Source organism: Grampus griseus (genome assembly GCF_964374135.1).
Source record: "Grampus griseus genome assembly, chromosome: 8".
NCBI classification, from domain to species: Eukaryota; Metazoa; Chordata; class Mammalia; order Artiodactyla; family Delphinidae; genus Grampus; species Grampus griseus.
This window is the reverse complement of record NC_139002.1, coordinates 20,891,003-20,914,492: the sequence shown is the minus strand read 5'-3', so window position 1 is coordinate 20,914,492 and position 23,490 is coordinate 20,891,003. Positions and strand designations below refer to the sequence as shown.

The 23,490-nt window shown below is 44.8% G+C and overlaps 3 protein-coding genes across 3 annotated transcripts; 2 read left to right on the top strand and 1 right to left on the bottom strand.

Moving 5' to 3' along the window:
* Positions 1 to 1,925: 1,925 nt before the first annotated feature.
* CRYAB (crystallin alpha B) lies at positions 1,926 to 5,374 on the bottom strand. The gene is made up of 3 exons (XM_082659669.1): positions 5,066 to 5,374; positions 3,810 to 3,932; positions 1,926 to 2,272 (listed from the first exon to the last, which is right to left on the bottom strand). Exons 1-3 carry the CDS (start codon positions 5,264 to 5,266, stop codon positions 2,069 to 2,071), a joined length of 528 nt encoding a protein of 175 aa, XP_082515795.1. The 5' UTR covers positions 5,267 to 5,374; the 3' UTR covers positions 1,926 to 2,068.
* Positions 5,375 to 5,802: 428 nt separating this feature from the next.
* Positions 5,803 to 8,626, top strand: HSPB2 (heat shock protein family B (small) member 2). The gene is made up of 2 exons (XM_082659668.1): positions 5,803 to 6,428; positions 6,920 to 8,626. The coding sequence occupies exons 1-2, from the start codon at positions 6,335 to 6,337 to the stop codon at positions 7,369 to 7,371; spliced, it is 546 nt and encodes a 181-aa protein (XP_082515794.1). The 5' UTR covers positions 5,803 to 6,334; the 3' UTR covers positions 7,372 to 8,626.
* A 2,151-nt stretch (positions 8,627 to 10,777) lies between these two features.
* Positions 10,778 to 17,922, top strand: LOC309826643 (uncharacterized protein C11orf52). The gene is made up of 4 exons (XM_082660923.1): positions 10,778 to 10,911; positions 15,643 to 15,680; positions 16,736 to 16,788; positions 17,021 to 17,922. Exons 1-4 carry the CDS (start codon positions 10,880 to 10,882, stop codon positions 17,267 to 17,269), a joined length of 372 nt encoding a protein of 123 aa, XP_082517049.1. The 5' UTR covers positions 10,778 to 10,879; the 3' UTR covers positions 17,270 to 17,922.
* The last annotated feature ends 5,568 nt before the right edge of the window (positions 17,923 to 23,490 follow it).

Sequence of the window (23,490 nt, the reverse complement as noted above, 5' to 3'; positions counted from 1 at the left end):
GGAATTTCCGTGATTGATTTAGACCAACTCTGGCTGGAGCTTGGGAGAAAGAATATGGTGGATACCTAAACCAATCTGGGGTGCTGTTGGCAAGACTGAAGGTGGTAAATAGGTTACTTAGGCAGCCAACAACGTCTGCTACACAGCCATAAAAATTGGCTCTAAGTTTAGAGACATCTGACTTCTGGCTAGATCACAGCATTTCAGACTATTAGGAAGTTGTTTTTTAAGATAAAACATTTTGAACCTGTATAGATTTGCAATGTATATTGTCCTAGCTCCACACCCCTACAACATAAAAACTTTCGACAGTTGTTTTATGTGTCATATTTTAAAAGCATGGCCAATCCCCAAATTGTAGGTTTTGTGAAGGAAAGAGTCCTTGTGAGAAATCAGAAATCAGCTGGAAGAGGGTGCAGGAAAAATAAGAGTTGTCTCTAAACATTTATACCAGGGCTATCTTTCATTAATTGAATCAGAAGTTTGTCTAGACTCACAAAAGTGAAATAGAGGTGTTTTTGTAGAGCAGTATGTCTTTGTTTAAGCTAAATAATATGATCACTTATTGATCTGTTGTTATTCACTGTAATTCTTAAACCTTTTAAAGACAAATATCATATGATACCACTTATATGTGGAATCTAAAATATGACACACCAATAAATAAATAAATAATGAAAAGAGACTTTGCTGGTTGTCCAGTGGTTAAGACTCCATGCTTCCAATGCAGGGGGTGCAGGTTTGATCCCTGGTCGGGGAACTAAGATCCTACATGCTGCGTGGTGCGGCCAAAAAAAAAAAAACTAAACTAAAATATGACAAAAATGAACATACCTACGAAACAGAAACAGACACATAGACACAGAAAACAGACTTGTGGTTGCCTGTGGGTGGGGGATGGGGGAGGCAAGGATTGGGAGTTTGGGATTAGCAGATACAAACTACTATATACAGGATGGATAAACAACAAGCTTCTACCATATAGCACAGGGAACTATATTCAATATCCTGTGATGAACCAAAATGGAAAAGAATATGAAAATATATATATACATGTGGATAACTGAGTCACTTTGCTGAAGAGCAGAAATTAACACAACATTGTATAATAAGTCAACTATACTTCAATAAAATTTAAAAAATAAAAAAAATAAGGGACTTCCCTGGTGGTCCAGTGGGTAAAAATCCACACTCCCAATGCAGGGGCCAGTGTTCCGATTCCGGTTGGGGAACCAGATCCCACATGCATGCCACAACTAAGAGCCCACATGCTGCAACTAAAGACCCCACATGCCACAACTAAGACCCAGAGTGGCTTAAATAAATAAATATTTAAAAATAAATAAAAAACAAAAGTTAAACTTTTTAAATTGTGGGTCAATGGATTGTATATTCCCCAGTCTTAGTTTTAATAGGTGTTACTGGCTAATTAAGGGACTACACCTGAGAGGCTTGTTTGGAGATAATCACTTGTCCTATTGTGATAATCACCTGTCCACCTTGTGAATCAGCTGAAGGCAATGCTTATCAGTAGCAAAATGTCAAAGTTGAGGACACCATCTCCTCCCTGGTGACATGATTAATTTCAGAGACGCACTAGGGCCTTTTATGCATTGTCATCCAGACCTCATTCAGGTTTGTTATTGGAACTGAGGGCCAAAATCAAAGAGGGAGGAGAGGAACTAATATTCCTTGAACTCTGCTAAGGGCTTTACCTCCTTTTTCTCATTAATTTACTCCTTACAACTAGTGTACAAATCAGTACCCCATGTTATAAATGGAAGACCTAAAGACCATAAAGCTTAAGTGACTTGCTAAATTTATCCCATGAGTAAATGCTGGAAACAGTCATTCTGACTCTAATATTCCTGGAGTCCCCTAAATCATATGTGATGATTATTACAAAATATTCAAACACAAGACAGTTATCTGTTGCTGAATGATATTTATTAGCTTAATAATTTGGGCCTGCCCTTAGCATTAATAAGCTTCAGCACTAGTCACAAGATTTTCATTCACTGGTGGGGAAATTTTCTTGTTTTAAAAAATGCAGTTAGAGAAAGGGCATCTACTTCTTGGGGGCTGCAGTGACAGCAGGTTTCTCTTCACGGGTGATGGGAATGGTGCGCTCAGGGCCCGAGACCTGTTTCCTTGGTCCATTCACAGTGAGGATGCCATCAGATGACAGGGATGAAGTAATTGTGAGAGGGTCCACATCAGCTGGGATCCGGTACTTCCGGTGGAACTCCCGGGAGACGAAGCCATGTTCATCCTAATCCAAGAGAATAAGGAAAGAGGTAGAGAGATAAGAACAGGAAATAGCATCACTTGCCTAGAACTCAGACATCCTCCTTCCCCTTAGGTGTGGCCAAATGCATGGCAACATGAGAGAAAGCTAAATAGCTGTTCTGTTTGGGGCTAAGATGAAATTGCCTAGGTGGTCACTCCTACCAATGAGAGTCTGAGAAGTCTGAACAGCCAAAACTTCATAGCTCTCTAAACCCTCAGGCATGGACATGTTCAGGGGTATTTCCCAGAGGTTTAGATCAATGTTTTTTGGGCCTACACGATTTGGAATATCATCTGGCTTTGAAGATTTGAGTCCCTGAGGAAACCCAGAAATTGTCCTGACTCTTCAGGAATGTTCCAGAAGGTTCCAGACCAATAGACCTAATAATAACAACAACAACAATAAAGACTCCCTCCAGGGAGGCTCTGATCTAGAGTTGAATCATACAAGCAAAACTGAAACAGCTTGAGGACCTCACACTATACTGTTTGATGCACAAGTTTCTGAGGTGGGAATTCCCTGGCCGTCCAGTGGTAAGGACTCCGCACTTTCACTGCCTTTGGTAGGAAGCAAACTCATTGAAAAACTCTCCCAGAAAGTAATGAAAAGCTATTCCATTCTCTAGAATTTGGCTAAAGAATTCTGACCCTAACCTTTACACCTGCTGAATCTCAAGCATTTATCCAGACAGGCTCTCAACTGATTTCCACATGGGTCTAGGGTATTAGGAGGTGAGTAGAGCTCTGAAGCTTAGGCAAAGCAAGTAGTTCAGCATTAAGACGGGCTAACGAGAAATGAATTCCAAAACATCTGAAAGAAAAGTCTCAAATTCAAGGGCCTTCCGAGTGCATGCAGTTAATGTAATTATATAAAGCGATCAGATGTCTGACAACCACTACTCCTAAATCAGTGGTCTTCAACCTTGACTAACTGTACATTAGAATCCCTTAGGGAGCTTTGAAAAATCCTGATTTAACTGACCTGGGATATGCCTGAGCATTGCGATATTTTTTTTTTTTTTTTTTTTTTTTAGCTGTACGTGGGCCTCTCACTGTCGTGGCCTCTCCCGTTGCGGAGCACAGGCTCCGGACGCGCAGGCTCAGTGGCCGTGGCTCATGGGCCCAGCTGCTCCGCGGCATGTGGGATCCTCCCGGACCGGGGCACGAACCCGTGTCCCCTGCATTGGCAGGTGGACTCTCAACCACTGCGCCACCAGGGAAGCCCTGGGATTTTTTTTTTTTTTAATTCCCCTCGCAATTCTAATGTGCCCAAGGTTGAGAACCACTGGCTTAAACAGGAAGTTAACATCCCATCTATCCCATCTGAGGCAATCAAATCAAAACAAACAAAGATCACTTCTCTGGCCAAAACAACAACAACAATAACAACAACAGGTTTATCCCTGTTCTTGACTCTTATGGCTTAGGACTGGAATGCTTCCAGCCTCAGGGGCTGATGGCAGTCTCTGGCATATAGTACGCGCTGGATGAATGAGCAGAAGAGAAAGTCAGCTACGTACCTGGCGCTCTTCATGTTTTCCATGCACCTCAATCACATCTCCCAGCACCTTGACCTTGAGTTCCTCTGGGGAGAAGTGCTTCACATCCAGGTTGACAGAGAATCTGTCCTTCTCCAGCCGCATCTGGAAATAGCAAGGTGGGGGAGGGGAAGACAAAAGATAGTAGGAATATGAACAACACTAGTACAGTCTCATTCTGCAGACTTGCTTTCTTTCCAGGTAGTTTATCCTCCTCGTTTTAGCTAAAAATTCCTTTTTGAATAAACATGACTCTCTAGTTCAGGGGTGCCACCACAGTGGTACCCAAGGCACACCATTTGGTCATCAGGCCAAACTTTATTTACAGGGACAGGGAAGAAGACAGACCACCCAGGGGACAAATCACAAGGATGGGTCTGGGCATGGCTTCTGCTGCTTCTCTGACCCAATGCCTGGCCTTGTCATTTGTCTGTGAGACAAAGGCCCCTTCTTCTTACTCAGGTCTCTGCCAAGTTTCCCACCCACTCAATCTGGAATGTTCTGCTAGCTCTGATTGTCCTTCCAAAGCCCTTGCCCACTTGGCTCCTGTTTACTCACTCTTGAATATTTTTAAACCAGAGTGTTATCTGTGACATCTTCTATCAATCTTATCTGTTTGCCCCATTCTCCTACCCTCTCAGGACAAGTGGAGGGGGGTCCCTAAACTTGACCTACCTTCTATCCTCATTAGGCTTGGACCCAGGCCAGTGCCCTGTCACAGCCCTGAGAAACCCAGAAAATCATAGAAGAGGGAATAGAAAGGAAGAAAATAGTGGCTGCTGTCTCCAGCTCCATGCAGCTGGGATGAAAAGCTCAGGATGAGGTAGGACTGCCTCCTGGCTCTGGAACTTGAGATGATAGTATTTGTCAGGAGTGTGAGGTATTAGAAGAGGTGAGCGAAGGAGTCTGAGCAAAGGCAGCTCTTTCCCTGTAGATCATTATGAACTAAACCAGAAAGGGACATCCTACTTAGAAGATGGGACAGAGAATGATCTTCATAACACATGGAAAAAATGTAATAAATAAGGATACAGAGGTGCATCGAATACAAACAGGTGATTGGGGAAGAGAGGAACTAGGGACCTCATCTTTCTTCACTGCAGGACACACAAGAGCCTAAGACACTTGGGACCCTTAGACCTAGTCAGATTTAGGCCAGGAGGAAAAGGACAGTGGATGGAGACGCTTCCAGGAGGCTCCAGAATGAACTCACCTGTCCTGGCAGAGGGGAGACTTACCTCTGAGAGCCCAGTGTCAATCCAGCTGGGTACCCGCAGAAATGAAGGCAGCCGAAGGTAGAAGGGGCTCAGGGAAGTAGAAGCTGGGAAGAGATCAGACTCCAACAGGTGCTCGCCAAAGAACTGGTCAAAGAGGCGGCTGGGAGAGTGAAAAGGAAAGAAGGGGCGGCGAATCCAGGGGTGGTGGATGGCGATGTCCATGGTGGTTAGGTGAGTGTGGGGACTCAGCTGGCTGGTCAGCTCCTTCAGCCGCAGCTACAGCCAGCCCCTTATATACGCAGTCTTCTGAAGCTTCTGGAATGGTGATGTCAGGGGTTTTATTATCCCAGCTCACTGCCCGTTCATGGAGACTTGTGATTGGGGATTTGGCAGTGTGACACATACCCAGTACTCACTGAGCTAAGAAAAGAGAAATACAAACACGCCTGAGTTGGCCAGTGACTTGTCCTGGTCTTGTTTTACTCGCTTTCTGTCCGCACCCCATGGCACCCCCCGCCCCCCTTCTCTGGAGCTGGGACTGAGGCAGGAATCCCAGGCGGGCGGGCAGTGGGCCCCTCCTCCTCCTCTGCAGCCTAGCATGCCAAGGGAATGCGGCCAGAGACTATCTTGGGCCTGGGCAGGAACTGGAATCTTCCTAGGCTGGGCCCCAGGATATTAACTCTTTGTGGGTCCCTGAAGGAGAGTAGTGATCACCAACATGTCAACGGCAGGTTTCCACGTGGTGCCCTGGGTCGCCCTGGGTTCAGAGAGGACCCTGACCTTAACCTAGGCAAGAAGGCCCCTCACCCCACCCCAGAGAAAGGGGAGAAAGTTGTTTGCGTCGTTCACTTTACAGGCCTGGCAGAACAGTAAATCCAGGGGAGCTTGATGAAGCAGAGCGCCGGCTGCCTACCACTGAGGAGGGGAAGAGGGGCGTGGAAAACGTGCAAACTCTTTGGGAGGGTCTCAGCGTGGTCTCTCCGGGGCCTCCGGCACCAGCCTCCCCTCCCCAGCTCGCTCCGCAGCCAGGACCCCCAGCTGTCCTCCCCGGGGGGGCCCCCCGTGACAGCTGAAGGGTGTGCAGCGGAGGGGACGGGGGTCCAGGCGGCGCGGGTCACACACTCGACGCGGGCGCTGCCCGCCCCTCCCCCACCGGGCTCGGCACTATTTTGGGTGGTGTAGACCCCGCCCCCACCTCCAAGTGCGCTGGGGCTCTGCGGCAGCTGGAGGGGTGCTGCTGCGCCTGCTGGGGCCGCACCTCGAGCCGGGGCCGCCGGCGGGTCTGCAGCCATGTCGGGCCGCTCGGTGCCACATGCCCACCCGGCCACCGCCGAGTACGAGTTTGCCAACCCGAGCCGCCTGGGCGAGCAGCGCTTCGGGGAAGGTATGGCACGGACGCCACCCCCTTGCCTCCCACCCCCACCTGCTGAAATTCTGGGCTGACCTCCCAATGATACTGGCCTCCACCCCACTCTGGGCTTAACTGAACTCCTGGGGCGAGCCGTCTCCCACCCCAGACTCCCCCCTCATCCCCCTCCGGGCAGGGCTCGCTTCCCTTCCTACTGACCTCGGTGCGGACTGCTGCCCGCTGTGCTCTGATACCTGCCCCTGCTCCCCTCGGGATGCCTCCCCTGCGAACCACCCAGACCCTGTCTGGTTTGCTCTTCTTCATCCCAGCTCATTCCCTTTCTCAATCTCCTCTCCCCAGCCGCCTCATTCCAGCCACTGGGACCCCTCCTTCCCCTTCCCTGCTTCTCCTGACTCCCCTCCAGCTCTCCCGAGGCCTCACCTCCTGATCTGCTCTCATGTCGCCCTCCTTCCCACCCCATCCTCCCTCATTCTAACTCTTGCCTTCTCTCTCTCTCTGCCCCTCAGGCCTCCTGCCAGAAGAGATCCTGACCCCCACCCTCTACCATGGCTACTATGTCCGGCCCCGGGCTGTCCAAGCTGGGGAGGGCAGCAGGGCAGGGGCCTCTGAGCTTCGGCTCAGTGAGGGCAAGTTCCAGGCGTTTCTGGATGTGAGCCACTTTACCCCCGATGAGGTAACCGTGAGGACTGTGGACAACCTACTGGAGGTGTCTGCCCGGCACCCCCAGCGCCTGGACCGCCATGGCTTCGTGTCCAGAGAGTTCTGCCGAACCTACGTCCTGCCTGCTGATGTTGACCCCTGGCGGGTCCGCGCTGCTCTCTCCCATGATGGCATCCTCAACCTGGAGGCGCCTCGGGGTGGCCGACATTTGGACACAGAGGTCAATGAGGTCTACATCTCCCTGCTCCCTGCACCTCCTGATCCAGAGGAAGAGGAGGAAGCCAGTGTTGAGCCCTGAGTGCCACAGAGCCAGCACCCTTTCTAGCTCCCGCGGTGATAGGACTAGCTGCTCACCACCCCAGAGGTAGCAGCATCCTCGGGGGAAGGGAAAAGTGCATGGTCACAATGTATGGTTTGGTCCCTTGGGACGTGTCATAGTGTTTTCGTTTAGTTTTGGGTGGAGTTGAATAAACCCAAATCTCAGGGCCTTATTTGTGCTGCTCCCTATTCTGTGGCCTGGAGGATGGGATGGGCAGGGAGGGAGACAAAAAGGACAGCTAGACAAAAAGGTCCTCAGTTAGATGTACCCAATGTCATAGCACCCTGAGCTCACACTTGGATGCTGAGATCACACCTGGAAGCTGACAGTGGCTCCAGATCAAATTCCTGGCCATAATTTTCTCACAATGCAACAAAAGAGAGAGTGATCCTGGGAGGGAAAAGGGATATGCCATCCAAACAGCCCAGAGGGCACTGTCTGAGCTGGTGATTAGAGACACAAAAACAAGGGTCTCCAGACTGTCTGGCCTGTTTTGGGTAGGGGTTGGGAAATCAGCTTTTGGCTGCAGAGTTGCCTAAAGCCCTGGTTTCCCATACTAAGGTCTGTCCACTGTAAATGGTCTCTGATTCTGAGGGATCGAGTATGCAGACACAGGGGCACAGACACAGAAGCCTCTGCCATTGTCACTAAATCACAAAGCCTCCCAACCCTCTGCCTATGAGAGAAAGCATTTGTTTCTAACCTTGAAACATCCCAAAGAGAGGAATTGCTGCATCACTCCACCCAATCCAAGTCTAAATGCAGGGGAGCTAGGGTTATTGGTATGGTGGTGATGGCCAGGGAAACTTCCTTTGGAAGTAGAGTCTTAATACTAGGGGTATGATGTATTCAGGAGAGCCTGGGGGGGGGGGTTGACCTCTTAATTGCTCTCTGTAATCAAGAGAACATGCATGTGTATGCTTTGAGGAGTGTCCAGAAGACCTCCCTGCCCCCAAATATATCTTTTACTAGGTTGTGATGGATATCTGAAATTCTTCCATTAAAGTAGTTGATTCTTAACTTTTTTTATGGACAATAAAAGCAATAGATCCTCTTTCCAGAAAAACACACATGCTCCGAAATTTGGCATATAATTTGAATAGGTTCACACAGCTCTTGAGATCCATTCATATGCCCCTTTTAGGGAATCTGTGGACACCCAGGATAAGAACCCTCACTTGAAGAATACAATTCTTGGTTAAAGGATTGCCATCTATTAAAAATTAAAGCATGCCTTAGAGAAATAACTATTGATGTATTCTTTTGTTCACTCATTCAACAAATTAAACCCCAAGTAATATACTGTGGAGGTTATACATTGTAAATATAAATTTAAAACTATGCTCCATCTTAACGTCTAGCTGAGAAGAAAAAGAATTGTAAAAGGATCCTATTCAGACTTCAACCAGAACAGCTTCACTTTGATCTGTTTCGTAGTTGGAATTTTTACCTGAGCTTCATTTAAAAGAAAGGGTTCCTTAGCTAGAAAAAAATTTGAAACCTCTGATTTTGTCCAAATCCCCATCCCATTCAAATACTTTGAAGATTATTAGCCAACTTCTGGCATTTTCAGTGACCGAGGGCTTAGAACTTCATAAGGTAGCCCATTTCATTTTCTTTTTGGACACATCTGTTATAAATTCTTCCTTCCATTGATCCAAAATCTGCATTTCAGTAACTTCTGCCCATTGGTTCAGGTTATGTCCAGAAACTAAATGCAATCCTTCTTTCACTTGAGAGTCCCTTCAAATATTTAAAAGTAACCATCCTGTCCTCCAAAAGCTTCCCTTTCCCAACTAAACATGCCTGATTCTTTTAAACATATTTTATAGGACTTTCCATACCACTTATAACTCAGACAACTTTCTCTTCAATACACTGCCTCTTGACACTGTAACTTGAAATTCAACATGTAAACCTAAAATTATTATTCCAATCATGGACTGACTGGTACAGACTTCAGTGGAATAATCAATACCATTGTTTATCACTCTAGACTTCTATTAATGGTGCTTTGGGTATATCAGATTTTCTGGCCACCACAACACAGTGTTGGTTCCTTTGGAATTTCTGGTCATATAAAAATCTCACATGTTTTCCTTTAAATTTTTTCTTTAAATTAGAGAAAGTAGCTAGAAAGGGACCGAGGTTGTGGAGGGCTTTGAGTGCCAAACTAAGAAGTTTGGGTAACAGGATGAAAAGAATACAGTTAATGGTAGAGTACAGAATGGATTGCCAGGGAGAAGCACGGCCATGAAATAAGAGGCTAGTGCAATGATCCATCACCAGACAATAAAGTAAGATGCTTTACCATCTAACAATTAGTTGAGAAAAAGAAGTAATAATAATAACAATAGGTAGGACTTACTGAGAGGGTCCCATGTGCCAGGCCCTGGACTAGAGTTTTATATACATTATCTCATTTAATCTTCACCACAATCCTACAAGGCTGTGACTCTTATCATCTCCATTTTTCATAAGGAAAGAAGATGGGGAGGAATGAAGCGTCCAGGGTACCCTCCGTGGAGTACAGGGCTGAGTGCTGGGTCCTGAACATCCATAAGGGACACACAAATAACTGGGCATCTGAACAAGACACTAAAGAGGGGGTGGGAACACTGAAGACAAGCCATACAGGTTCCACAAATTCTCCTAGAGCCCTTATTTTCTACAGAGGAATTTGCTCAACTTCATCCTAGTTGCCAGTGAGTGTGGAATGAATCAGCTTCAGGTCATTGGAGGAGAAGCTGAGTTGAGGTTAAATGGAGATTCCGTAGTTCTGTACTGGGGATGGGGAAGTGAGTGGTTAAGAAGTGCTGAGACCATTCCAATCATAGAATCATATGATTTTTGACCAGAAAGGGGATTAAGTAATGAGTTCAGCCCTCCATTTTTACAGTCCTCGAAAAAAGTGATTTGCCCACATTAATTCCAATAGCAAGGGAGAATACAAAAGGAATACATTTCCCTAAATTTTAGTTTCCCAAAGAGTCCAGTATTCAATCCCAGATTCTGGACAAGGATAATAAGAGACTGACACCGATTACCTTGAAAGTGAAACTCAATTAGACCTGCTTACTGCTGGGGAAACATAGGTAAGACTCTTTATTATAGACGATACATTTCAATGACAGTGTGAAGTAGTAGAGAAACATTTCCTAAGGAAACCCGGAGCCCTTTTCTGTCTCAGGTTTCTTCTCACTGAAGCTTGAAGCTCAAAAGTTAACGCTTCATCAAAGCAGCTCCAAATCCCGAAGGTGAGATTGCCCTCACCTGGAGCCCGTGTGTGTTCCTCTACCCTTTGGCTGGGAGCAGTCACCTGGGAATCTTTCCAGCAGGTGGCTTCCAAAGTCCAACCTGTTAGGTTGAAATCTGACCCTGACGGAGACTCCCTGGGAGCTGCTACTGAAAGCTGAACCGGGAACCAGGAAATGCACAAGCCCCTATCTATAGCAAAACAGCTGGGCTCCCTGGGAGACAGAGCACCATGGGAAACCGGCTCGGCTGCGGGGGAAGCTGGTGAGTAGGGGGAAGGGTCGGAGGGTAAGGTCTCTGTTGGTGGACATGAAGGTCCCAAGAATAAGAGAGAGCCTGCAGCTAGTGCTCTGCCAACTTCCCACTGTCACCTTCTCCACATGGCACCTCCTCCACGTGGCACCTCCAGGGGCAAACACCAGAGCAGCACCCCTTCTGTGCTCCCTCCTTTCAGGAAACCTCAAAAAACAGCCAAGCCAGCTGTCTGTCCAACGGCTAGGACAGGGCTGGAATGGTAAATTGACATTTTTTTCTCTTTGTCTTCTTCTGCCTCCTCTTTCCCTTTATTCTCTTCCTATCTCCTCCAGATAATGGTAATAATTGTAGCATTTGGAACTTTATAATCTCATTTAATTTTCCCAACAATTCTGAGGGATGTGGTCTTACTCCTCCCATTTTACAGCTAAGAAGCTGAAATTCAGAGAAGTTAGCTAATTTGTCTGGGGTCACATGGCTAGTAAGCAAACAAACCAAGATTCCAACCTAAGTTTATCTGACTTCAAAGCCCATACTTATAATCATGCCATAATACTGCCTCCTGAATCAAGCAAATCAACTTTGGAGAAATGTTTATTTAAAAGGGTAGAAGTGGGCTTCCCTGGTGGTGCAGTGGTTGAGAGTCCGCCTGCCGATGCAGGGGACGCGGGTCCGTGCCCTGTTCCGGGAAGATCCCACATGCCGCGGCGCGGCTGGGCCCGTGAGCCATGGCCGCTGAGCCTGCGCGTCCGGAGCCTGTGCTCCGCAACGGGAGAGGCCACAACAGTGAGAGGCCCGCGTACCGCAAAAAAAAAAAAAAAAAAAAGGGTAGAAGTAAAAATAATTAATAATAAAATAAAAAATAAAAGGGCAGAAATGAGAATATCCATACAATATTTGAATATAACTTTCACACTTGTTTGCTGTGTGACATTAGGCAAATTCTGTAACTTCTCTTTTTCCTCACGTGTAATATGTAGATAACACAACCTGTGTTGTTTAGATCACGGACTTGAAGAGCAGATTATATGTGAAAGCCTCACAATAAATGAATCATATTGTCTTTATTGTTCTTTCCCAGGATTGTCATCACTGTTGTTAAATAACAAAAATTCAACCAAGTAAATTTTAAAAATTTAATTGGCTTTATTGAACAGTTCATGAATGGGGCAGCATCTCATCTAGCAAGTAGAAAGGAGCTCCGAGGAGCTGTACAAAATGAAAGGCTTTTATAGGCAGAAGGGGGAAGGGATCAAGGGAAGAGCAGATGACCTCATCTTCCTTTGGGTGATGGAAAAGGTCTGTGTGGCAGATTATCTCATTGATGCTGACCAGAAAATTCCAAACTGACGTTTAAGACTACATTCCTGGGGAAGGTTGAAACTCCTGTTAGGCTAGGTATTAAGCCATGGTTTGGTGGTATGAGATTAGCACAAGCAACACCATTTGAGGCCTGTTGTTTCTTTTCTTTTCTTTTAATTTTTTGGCCACACTGCACTTGGCATGTGGGATCTTAGTTCCCCGACCAGGGATCGAACCCATGCCCTGTGCAGTGGAAGTGCAGAGTCCTAACCACTGGACTGCCAGGGAAGTCTCGGCCTGTTGTTTCTTTTTAACACTATAAACCCGTGGGCCTAGTTTTATCCTGTCCACTGCCTTCTTAGCTCTACCACTCCATGCCTGCATCTGTCTTGAGGGTGTCCTGTTTATGAATAAAGTATCATTATGTTTAGAGAGATAGGTGAGGTACATTGAAAAGCACATATAATTTGGAGTCAGTACATTGGATTCAAGTCCTGTTCCTACTACTCATTCATTTATTAAACAAATATTTTATTGAACACCTATATGTATCAGGCATAGTGATAGAGGCAGAAGACATAGCAATAATAGGAAATTTGGTTCTTGCCTTCTTGAGTAAGGTACCAAAGTTCTAGGACATCTATAAAATGAGAACAGCACTTTTTTTTTTTTTTTGTGATACGCGGACCTCTCACTGTTGTGGCCTCTCCCGTTGCGGAGCACAGGCTCCGGAAGCACAGGCTCAGCGGCCATGGCTCACAGGCCCAGCGGCTCCGCGACATGTGGGATCTTCCCGGATCGGGTCACGAACCCGTGTCCCCCGCATTGGCAGGCGGACTCTCAACCACTGCACCACCAGGGAAGCCCGAGAACAGCACTTTTTAAACTCTGAGATGTCCTATAGACATGGGACATCTAGAAACATGAAAACTTCCAGAGAAGGAGGTGTAAAGCATCTTTCACTCCCTTTCTTCCCAAGTCTTCATAGTTTTCATTTTTGGTTATTTCTTCCTCAGATGGTGGTAGTCATAGTAGTCAGCTTTGATTGACACTCATTATATGCCAGACACCTAGCTGAGTATTTTACATTTATTATTTTATTTAAATTTTACAATGATCCCATGAGTCTTAAGTTCTATTATTATCTTCATTTTATTAATAAGAAAATGGAGGGAATTCCTTGGCGGTCCAGTGGTTAGGACTCAATGCTTTCACTGCTGAGGGCCTGGGATCGATCCCTGGTCAGGGAACCAAGATTCCGCATGCCATGTGGCATGGCCAAAATTTTTTAAATAAATAAAATGAAAATGGAAGCCTAATGACGTAAAAAACTTGCTAAAGGTCATACAGCTAGTCTGACACCGTCAATCAGACTCTAGAGCCTGGCTAGAAACACTACACCAGATATTCTAACCAAAATATATTTTTTCCTCTTAAAATATTAGTAGGACTGGATAAATATTGTTCTTCTCTATTTCTCATTATCTCAATAAACTTCAGAAACTTAAAGACACTGTGACAATTGAGATTTTTATTAAAAAAATTTTTTTTTCTGATTACAAATGTAATACACATTCACTGTGTATTCGGAAAGCACCAAAGAGGAGAAAATAAGAAACAACCATAAATATAAGCACCCAGAGATGACAGGAACATTTTAGTGTATTTCCATGTAATCCTTTTTAAATGCCTATATACATAGTTTTTATCCCCAAACATATTACCTTTATATTATCTTAATAAAGAGGAAAATTTTCCATGCTATTAGGTGTTCTTCCAACATAACATCTTTCTTAAATTGGTGTATAATGTTCCATTGATTGGAGATGCCATTTATTTAGTTAGTTCCCAATGTTGGACATTTAGGATATTTCCTATTTTTTGCAATTATAAATAATGCTACAATGAGCTTCCATATTTGCACCTGTCTGCTTATTGCTTAGAATTGCTACATCGGAGGGTACACACATTGACGTTTAAGGCTTCTTATACTTATTGCCAATTGCATTCTAGAAAGACTGCACCAATTTTTATTCCTACTACCAATATAGGAGAGTGCCCATTTGGTTTCCTTAATTCTGGGCTAAAAATAAAATCCTATCACCCGCGAGTCTAGCTGAATATTCCATTTGGGCCGTGTCCAGGCATTGTACAACATCCAACGTGGGAACAGGCTCTGTTCACTAAAATTGAGTCACCCAAGTCTACGTTATTTTAGAATTAATATTCTCTTTATCTGTTAAAGTAGAAGTAAGTAGGAAGACAGTAGTGACCAGGGGCAAGGAATTAGAGGCTGGGATTAGGCTATGACTAGGCAGTGGTAAAGGAAAGGAAGAGCTAAAGTGGAAGACGAGGAAGTAGAAAGACCCAGAAATAGTTTCAAAGCTTTTCTTCTGAACCACCTCTAGTGTTCAAATGGAGACTCAAACTATTCTCAGCTCAGCAAGCTGCAGTAAAACCAAAAATCAAACCAAAACACAAACCTCTGACAGATATGTGTGGAAAAATCCTGATTTTTCTATATTAGTAAAATGAACACGATTTAGAAGTCCCCACCCTCTTTCTTTTTAATTAGCAAAAGAAGGAAACTTCCTTGGGGAGACAGACGTCAGATAAATAGGGTTGGCTCTGTTACAGTTGGAAATGTACTAGCAAGAAAAAGCATCCGGAGTAAGCCACAAACTATTCAGCCTATTTCCTCAGACAAGTGTTGTTTCTCTGGCCATCAAACAGTTGACAATCACGTAGACACACTGGCTCCGTCGGGGACCCCAGGGGCTCAGAAATTAGTATAAGAGGTCTGTCCTGCAGGGAGGGCAATGTAGCTGAGTCACTCACCAAATTCAGAACTTCCTGTGCTATGGATGTTAAAGCTTAAACATCTCTCACTTTCTCTGTTAATTAAAAACAAGGACAAAAAAGCAGGGCGGGAGGTCACCTGTTAGGAAAGGGCTGTGCAGGGCTCTAATTAGTCAGCCCTTGTTGTGGCAGTTTCTGTGACTCCCAGAATGAGAACCCCAGGTTGGCAGAGACCCTGAAGGAGAGACACCAGAGAAGAAGCAAGAGGGTCTCTGAATCCAGGAATATCCCATTATTTGGCCAGTTTCCCTTACCCTCTGCTGGGATTAGCCTGTTAGACAATCCCAGAATAGCCCTCAACCCAGCTACATACCTGGCATGTAGCGCCTGGTTGCCTGAGGCTGTATTTTGGGTTTGGTTATGTCAGTTGTACCACTCCACCTTCCAGAACCATCCCTTTGGGAGAGCTATGGTACCCTTGATAAATGCTTTGGGACTGGCTCAGGGTGAATCTTTGTTAGAGGGAGGTGAGGGAAGGTCATCCTACCAGAATGCTAAGGAGACCACAGAGCAAATGATGAAGGAGGGAAGATAGAGGCCAGGCTCTTACACATGAGTGATCTGTTTTTCCTTTCACAGGAGCTGCCCATCAACTTTCCAGAGGAAAAAGAAAATGGGTAATGGGTGTTGGGGGGGTGGGGTGGGGGATGCTAGGGGGAGTGCAAATTTGAGAAAAGAAGATAAGAGAACCAGTGTCTTTAGAAGGGGCATAGGGTGGGGGGCGGCTAAAGGGAGATAGTACACCAAAGAGAATCGTTAGGTTACTGTGTTCAAGACCAGCTCTGAAACTCTGAGTCTCGTCCTTTCCATTATCTCAGAGTGGCAAGGTTGGTTGCTCATTCCTTCATTCATCTAGCAAAAATTTATTCAACCCTTATATTGTATATGAAGCACTAGGCAGGATTCCAAGGAGGCAGAGAGGCACAAGAGGAAGGGCATATGGTCTCGGCCCTAGAGGAACTGAAAATCAAGTTTGAGAAAGAGATACACGTTAACAAGTAACCATAATACCACGTATTATACACGTTAACAAGTAACCATAATACCATGTATTGATACTAGTGCTCCCAACAGCACCAGGTTCATGCTGTGAGAGAAGGGGAGAAAACACCGATGTTGAAGGAATAATAGCAAGTTCACAAGTTGGAAGAGGAGCAGGGAGGAGAGGGTATTTTAGGCCGGGAAATTATCTCATGCAGAGAAAAGAAAGACAAGAGAAGAGAGTGACTTTATGGAAAGTGACCAAATGTTTGGTGTAGCTGAGCTCTTACCATATTGCCCTGTAATAGTCTGTTTACTTGTCTCCCCTAGTAGACTGCAAGCTCCCCTGCGCAGGAGAAAACAGCCTACTCATCTTTCTATCCCCAGAATGTGGCACAGAGCCTGGCATACAGTGGGCTCTCAACATATGCCTGTTGAACTATGTTAGGGGCCAGTGAAAAAATAGGATGGAAGATATTACGGGCAGACTGTGAAAGGGCCAGATTGTATACTCTGCTAAGGAGTCTGAATGTGGGAATGGTAGAAGTAAGAGATGAGAGCAGAGGCAGGGAGATTAGTTAGAAGCCCACCATAATAATTTCACAGAGATTTGAAGAAGGCAATCTCAGTAGAGACAGGAAGAGAAAATGGATTTAAGTCGGTGGATTTAAGTCAGATTTCTTCCTCTCAGGGAGCCAAGCAAGACGGACATTAAAGCAGCAGCAGCAACAGAATGGCACAAAGGTAATGACAACCTCCGTCCCTTCCAGGAGGCTGCTCATACATGGGATCCCAGGACTCAGCTTTTCCATCCTGGGACAGAAACGTCTCAGTCATCTGTAGAAGTTTCTGGTTTTGCCCATCTTCCTCCATCCCCCAAAGCAGCAAAGCAAAGTGTCATTTAATAGACCCTGCATTGGAGGTGAGGGGCAAAACCAAGTCAAGAATCTCCCTTAATGCTGTCCATTCCTCTCAGGGCCATGACCCAACGGGACGTACGTATGAGCAGGTGTTAAAGCAGCCTGTGTCTCAGGAGATGAGTCAAGGCCTCATGTCGGAGGAGAGCAGCTTACACTATGCAGACATTCAATTGTGCAGCCTAACCCAGACACGCTCTGCCCAGGAGGTGAAGCACCTACAGCTAGAAAATGCTACAGAATATGCGACGCTTTACTTCCCCCAGTCCACACCCCGCTATGACAGCAAGAACGGGACCCTAGTATGAGCCCTGGGGAGGATGGACCTGCTTGCATCATTTCATCACTATGGCTGTGGGGAGAATCTACTGCTTTGGGGGACTGGCTAGCAGCCCAGGGATGGCGGACACGTTTTAGAACTACAGAGCCCCTGGAATTGAGGGCCCCAGTCTTGCGATCTCCCTAAGCCTCTCTCTTATTTGCCACCATTAGCTTGGGGTTGTATTTGGGTTACCTGGGGGTGGATGGAGTTCTACAAAATGAGGGGGCTAGGCTGAGTGTGCGGGAAGGTAGGGTTTTGCCCCCTCCTTTGCTCCTGCTCTCTAGAAAGGTGCAGAGAGAACAGGTTACCCTTGAAGCATCTGCACTTGAGCTGATTTTGTTGGAGTTAATTTGATGGTATCCCTTCTACACACCTTAAACGCCAAAGCTGAAGAAGAAGAGGTGCTCTGGAAAGCATTCAGAGCTCTCGTACACAGCTTCTACGGCTGTCTTGGGCAATTTCCTCAGTGGCTGGGTCAAGGGTCCCAGACCTATACAAACAAATGAGGACAGGGGCTGAGGCATGGAGCAAGCGTCTTCTGACCATCGATTACAAGGACGTCAAGTCACAGATGCTGACAGCACTGCGAGGCCCAGAAACTCCCTTTAGCTGGACTGTTTTCTCTCGCGGGTGCAGAGCCGTTAGGATCAATAAATCGCATAAGGAACATGCCTGGTGTGTTTTCTTGGGTGGAGGTCTGCGGGCTCTTCGAAGCACAGCGGGTCTCACTCAGCCTCAGGGTAGTAGGGAAGGCCAGCCACTTTCTGCCGCACTACCGGCTGCGGCCGGAGTAGAGCGCCGGAGGCAGTAGTTTGCACGGACTGGCGGCAGGTTCCCATCTACAAAAGGCAGAGCTCCCAGGGCGGGGTCGGGGCCGGCAGGAGGCGGGGTCCGGGCAGAGGGACAAGGTTCTGGCTATCAGGAGGCGGAGTCCGAGCCAGCGAGAGGCAGATCTAGACGGGCAGGGGGCGCGGTTCTGGCAGTCGGGAGGCGGGGTCCGGGCCGGCAAGAGACGGGGTGAAGGCCCGCAGAGGTTGTGCTCTGTGCCATTAGGAGGCGAGGCTGGACACGCAGGGGGCGGGGTCTGAGCAGGCATGGGGCGGAGCCCGGGTGGACCAGGGCTGGCTCCGGATGGCTGGAGGCGGGACCGGTCCGGGCAGGCCTCCGCCGTCACCATGGCAGCGGGCACGCAGAGGCGACGCTATAGCAGGAGGAGGCCGTGCTCAGAAGGGCTGGGGACAGAAAGGCGGAACCACACATCGACGATTTAAGAGGTAGGTGCTGAAAGGTGGCGGGTACCTACCAGGAAAGTATTATTACCACCGGTTGAGCTTCCAGACCAGAACTGGGGACAAACGGAGGGGCGAGAGTGTGGTGGGAAGAAGGAGGTGGAAGTTTCAGGTTCCGAACCCTCTCCAAGCTTTGCAGGTTCTTAGTGTGCAGTTCTTGATTCAGACTTTCGGAGCTTGAAGACTTCCCGTTCTCAAGCTGCACACCATCCTCTCCAAATACGGTGGCCCCTGGGTTTGCTCCTGAGAGGGAAGATTCCTTAAGGTGGATAGAGTACTGAAAAATGGAATCACAGCACAAAAAATAGTTGGAAATAATAGTATCAAGTACTTAGAGTATTTGTGAGAATTTAAAGCACTTGGAAGAGTTCATAGTATGTGCGCAAATGATGCCTGTCACCATGATCAGCACCACCACCGCTAGGCACCATTCTAGGCCTGTTCTCTGGCACAGATTTAGTGCAAGTGGATTCAGGAGAGGTGGCTAGAACACTGCCTGCACTACTAATTGGCAGAACAACACACTAGCCTGTTTCCTGTCAGCTGCGGGTAATAAAATGAACTCGCTTTCCAAGGGTTGTTTACTATGCTGGTCAAATAAGTTGATATAGGTGATAGCACTTTATAAACTTCAAGTGCTTTATAAAAATTTCTGCCTTGGAATGTAAGTGCTGCCTTTCTAGGTTAAAACTGAATTCCTGAGGATGAAGGGAAGAGTGAGCCAGAAGCAGAGCTCCCGGTTATTTCTCCTCATCGTCTTTAGAATCCTTCCTATGATCTGTGACTTAACGGAAGAAATTTTCACATATTGAGGTATGGGAAAGTCATTATGGCTTATACATAGTTTAACTTGAATTTTGTGCTAACTATAACAGCCTGTTTGTGGCTTATCAAACATACATTGTACATCTGCTTTAATCATTATAGAAAAGGGTGCATTGACTAGAAGTAAAGAATAGCCATGTTAAAAGTAAAGATTAAATGCCTCCCTTCCTGGGACACCAATGCTGCTACTCCTTCGATGATAAGACTCCCTTCCCAGGGGCCAAGGCCATACTGACTTGCTGTGTACATGCTGATCTGTTTGTTTGAAAGATTGAAGGAACGAATCTCTGATTTGTTTGATGTTCTTTGTTCTGACAAGATTTAAAACTGTGCTGAAAACCATGCTTCTCCAGAGCAGTTCCTTAGAGTTATTTGAGAAGCTATCTCTGGACTATAGTCCTCAGGTTGGTTCAAATAAAACTCTTTTCTATTTCTATTATAGATTGTTTATTGATTATTTCTGTCAACAGACTGATACATTTAGGGAGGAAGGAAAATGCATTCTTGCTTGACTGATAGGGAAGCACTTGTCTTTACTTATTACTATTAAAACCTAAGTCACTAGTATTAAAAATGCCACTGTGATAGCCCTGTTGTAATTATACTACCTTGGGCTGGATTTCCTGCTCACCGGGGTCCTATTTTTTCATACTTCCAGATGACTTAAATGGGTAGGCTTGGGGCAGGAACCTGACCCCTCTAAATTGGTTTAACTTTTGGAATTTTTTTCCTGACCTGTATTTTGGCATGGATCTTTCTCTTCCTATTTTAAGGTGGCCCTGATCCAGCTCTTCTAGGGACTCTGAAGATGGGTACCCAAGTGGTTAAGAGACTCTGTAACCCCCTGCTACCAGCAGAGCCCTCTGTAAGTTCTGGTACCATTGAGAGAAGTGTGATGACATTAATGGAATTTCAGTACAGCTCGAAAACTGGGGGATTTCTCCATCAGTACTCAGATCCTGGAACAAAATTATAATATATTTGCTTTCTTTTCTAGCTTCCCCTTCTTGTGGAAATTCTGGCTCACTTGATTTATTATCTTTTTCTGGAATTAATAAAATCAGGCAGAGGTTGAAAATTTCTAGCAATTAATCAGAACATATGGATTGTTTAAAAGATTTCAATAACATGTGTTATAGAAATAATGTACATGGGAATTCCCTGGTGGTCCAGGGGTTAGGACTGCATGCTTCCACTGCAGGAGGCATGGGTTTGATCCCTGGTTGGGGAACTGAGATGCTGTGTGCTGCATGGTGCAGCCAAAAAAAAAAAGGAAATAATGTATGTGAATTATAGAGCATTTGGGAAAGAGTGCAAACCATGATTTTTTAAAAAACATAATCTTCCCAACTACAAGCAATCCTGTTAATATTTAGAATATTTTCTTCTAGTCTTTTTTCTATGTATATTATTTACATATTTGAGATCATATTATGCACATACTTTTGCCTTTTGCTTTTTCTGGCTTAATATTTGTTAATATGAAATGGTTAAAATATTTGTTTTCATATGAATACAAATGTTTGGTAGACATTATAATGGCTGTAATTTTCTTTTTTTGTTGTTTTATTTTTTCTTTTGAATTTTATTTTATTTATTTTTTTATACAGCAGGCTCTTATTAGTCATCCATTTTATACACATCAGTGTATACACGTCAATCCCAATCTCCCCATTAATCACACCACCAACCCCACCCACTGCTGCTTTCCCCCCTTGGTGTTCATACATTTGTTCTCTACATCTGTGTCCCAATTTCTGCCCTGCAAACTGGTTCATCTGTACCATTTTTCTAAGTTCCACATATATGCATTAATATGCGATATTTGTTTTTCTCTTTCTGACTTACTTCACTCTGTATGACAGTCTCTAGATTCATCCACATCTCTACAAATGACCCAATTTCTTTCCTTTTCATGGCTGAGTAATATTCCATTGTATATATGTACCACACTTCTTTATCCATTCATCTGTTGATGGGCATTTAGGTTGCTTCCATGACCTGGCTATTGTAAATAGTGCTGCAATGAACGTTGGGGTGCATGTGTCTTTTTGAATTGTGGTTTTTTCTGGGTATATACCCAGTAGTGGGTTTGCTGGGTCATATGGTAATTCTATTTTTTGTTTTTTAAGGAACCTCCATACTGTTCTCCATAGTGGCTCTATCAATTTACATTCCCACCAACAGTGCAAGAGCGTTCCCTTTCCTCCACACCCTCTCCAGCATTTGTTGTTTGTAGATTTTCTGATGATACCCATTCTAACTGGTGTGAGGTGATACCTCATTGTAGTTTTGATTTGCATTTCTCTAATAATTAGTGATGTTGAGCAGCTTTTCTTGTGCTTCTTGGCCATCTGTATGTCCTCTTTGCAGAAATGTCTATATAGGTCTTCTGCCCATTTTTTGATTGGGTTGTTTTTTTTTAATATCAAGCTGCATGAGCTGTTTATATATTTTGGAGATTAATCCTTTGTCCATTGATTTGTTTGCAAATATTTTCTCCCATTCTGAGGGTTGTCTTTTCATCTTGTTTATAGTTTCCTTTGCTTTGCAAAAGCTTTTAAGTTTCATTAGGTCCCATTTGTTTATTTTTGTTTTTATTTCCATTACTCTAGGAGGTGGATCAAAAAAGATCTTGCTGTGATTTATGTCAAAGAATGTTCTTCCTATGTTTTCCTCTAAGAGTTTTATGGTGTCTGGTCTTACATTTAGGTCTCTAATCCATTTTGAGTTTATTTTTGTGTATGGTGTTAGGGAGTGTTCTAATTTCATTCTTTTACATGTAGCTGTCCAGTTTTCCCAGCACCACTTATTGAAGAGACTGTCTTTTCTCCATTGTATATCCTTGCCTCCTTTGTCATAGATTAGTTGACCATATGTGTGTGGGTTTATCTCTGGACTTTCTATCCTGTTCCATTGATCTATTTGTCTGTTTTTGTGCCAGTACCATATTGTCTTTATTACTGTAGCTTTGTAGTATAGTCTGAAGTCAGGGAGTCTGATTCCTCCAGCTCCGTTTTTTTCCCTCAAGACTGCTTTGGCTATTTGCGGTCTTTTGTGTCTCCATACAAATTTTAATATTTTTTGTTCTAGTTCTGTAAAAATGCCATTGGTAATTTGATAGGGATTGCATTGAATCTGTAGATTGCTTTGGGTAGTATAGTCATTTTCACAATATTGATTCTTCCAATCCAAGAACATGGTATATCTCTCCATCTGTTGGTATCATCTTTAATTTCTTTCAACGGTGGCTTATAGTTTTCTGCATACAGGTCTTTTGTCTCCCTAGGTAGATTTATTCCTAGGTATTTTATTCTTTTTGTTATGGCTGTTAATTTCTTGACCATTCCTTTGTTGTTGGACTTTTAGATTCCCCTCCCTGCCTTGTGAATAACTAATTGATTTTCTCATTTCTCATTTAGAGAACTTTTTTCCCCTCAGGATAGAGTTCCAGAAGTAGAATGCTAGGTCAAAGGCTGTGAACATTTTAAGTAATGTTACTTTTTAAAAGAAGAATTGCAGTGTCAGATTTTGTATACATCCTTCCGAAGGCAGAGCGACGTCAGTTGGGAGATAGGAAGGTCCTTGGTAGAAATCTGGCTACATCTTGCAACGAGACCCAGGGTCCTGCAGAAAGATTACTTCACGGTAGTATAATTAGTCATGTGGAACCTTAACACATTATAAATGGCAGTCCAGAGACATGGGGGCATTTACAGGTGTTTTTATTTAGAGAAACTCAGGGTCACTTCCAAAATATCCACCAGATGGTGCTAGTCCTAATCTAATTTTTACCCACGGGATAGTTGACAGATAACGTTTGAAATGTGAATTTTAAAAAATCATGTAGAATATATTTGCATATCTGCTTTGGTACAGTTTATATTAAGCACTAGCATCTGGTGACTACTTTGGCAGCATCCTACTCTAGTCTCACACCATTCTGTCTCTTTTTTCCTTTTTCTCCCCACTCAGTCTGTCACAATCACCCTGTACACTCTGTTCCTACATACTAATATTGGATTCTCTGTTTTACTAGTCTTCCTGTTACTATTCTTTCTTTTAGTCTTCTTGCCCTTCTGTGTGTTTGTAT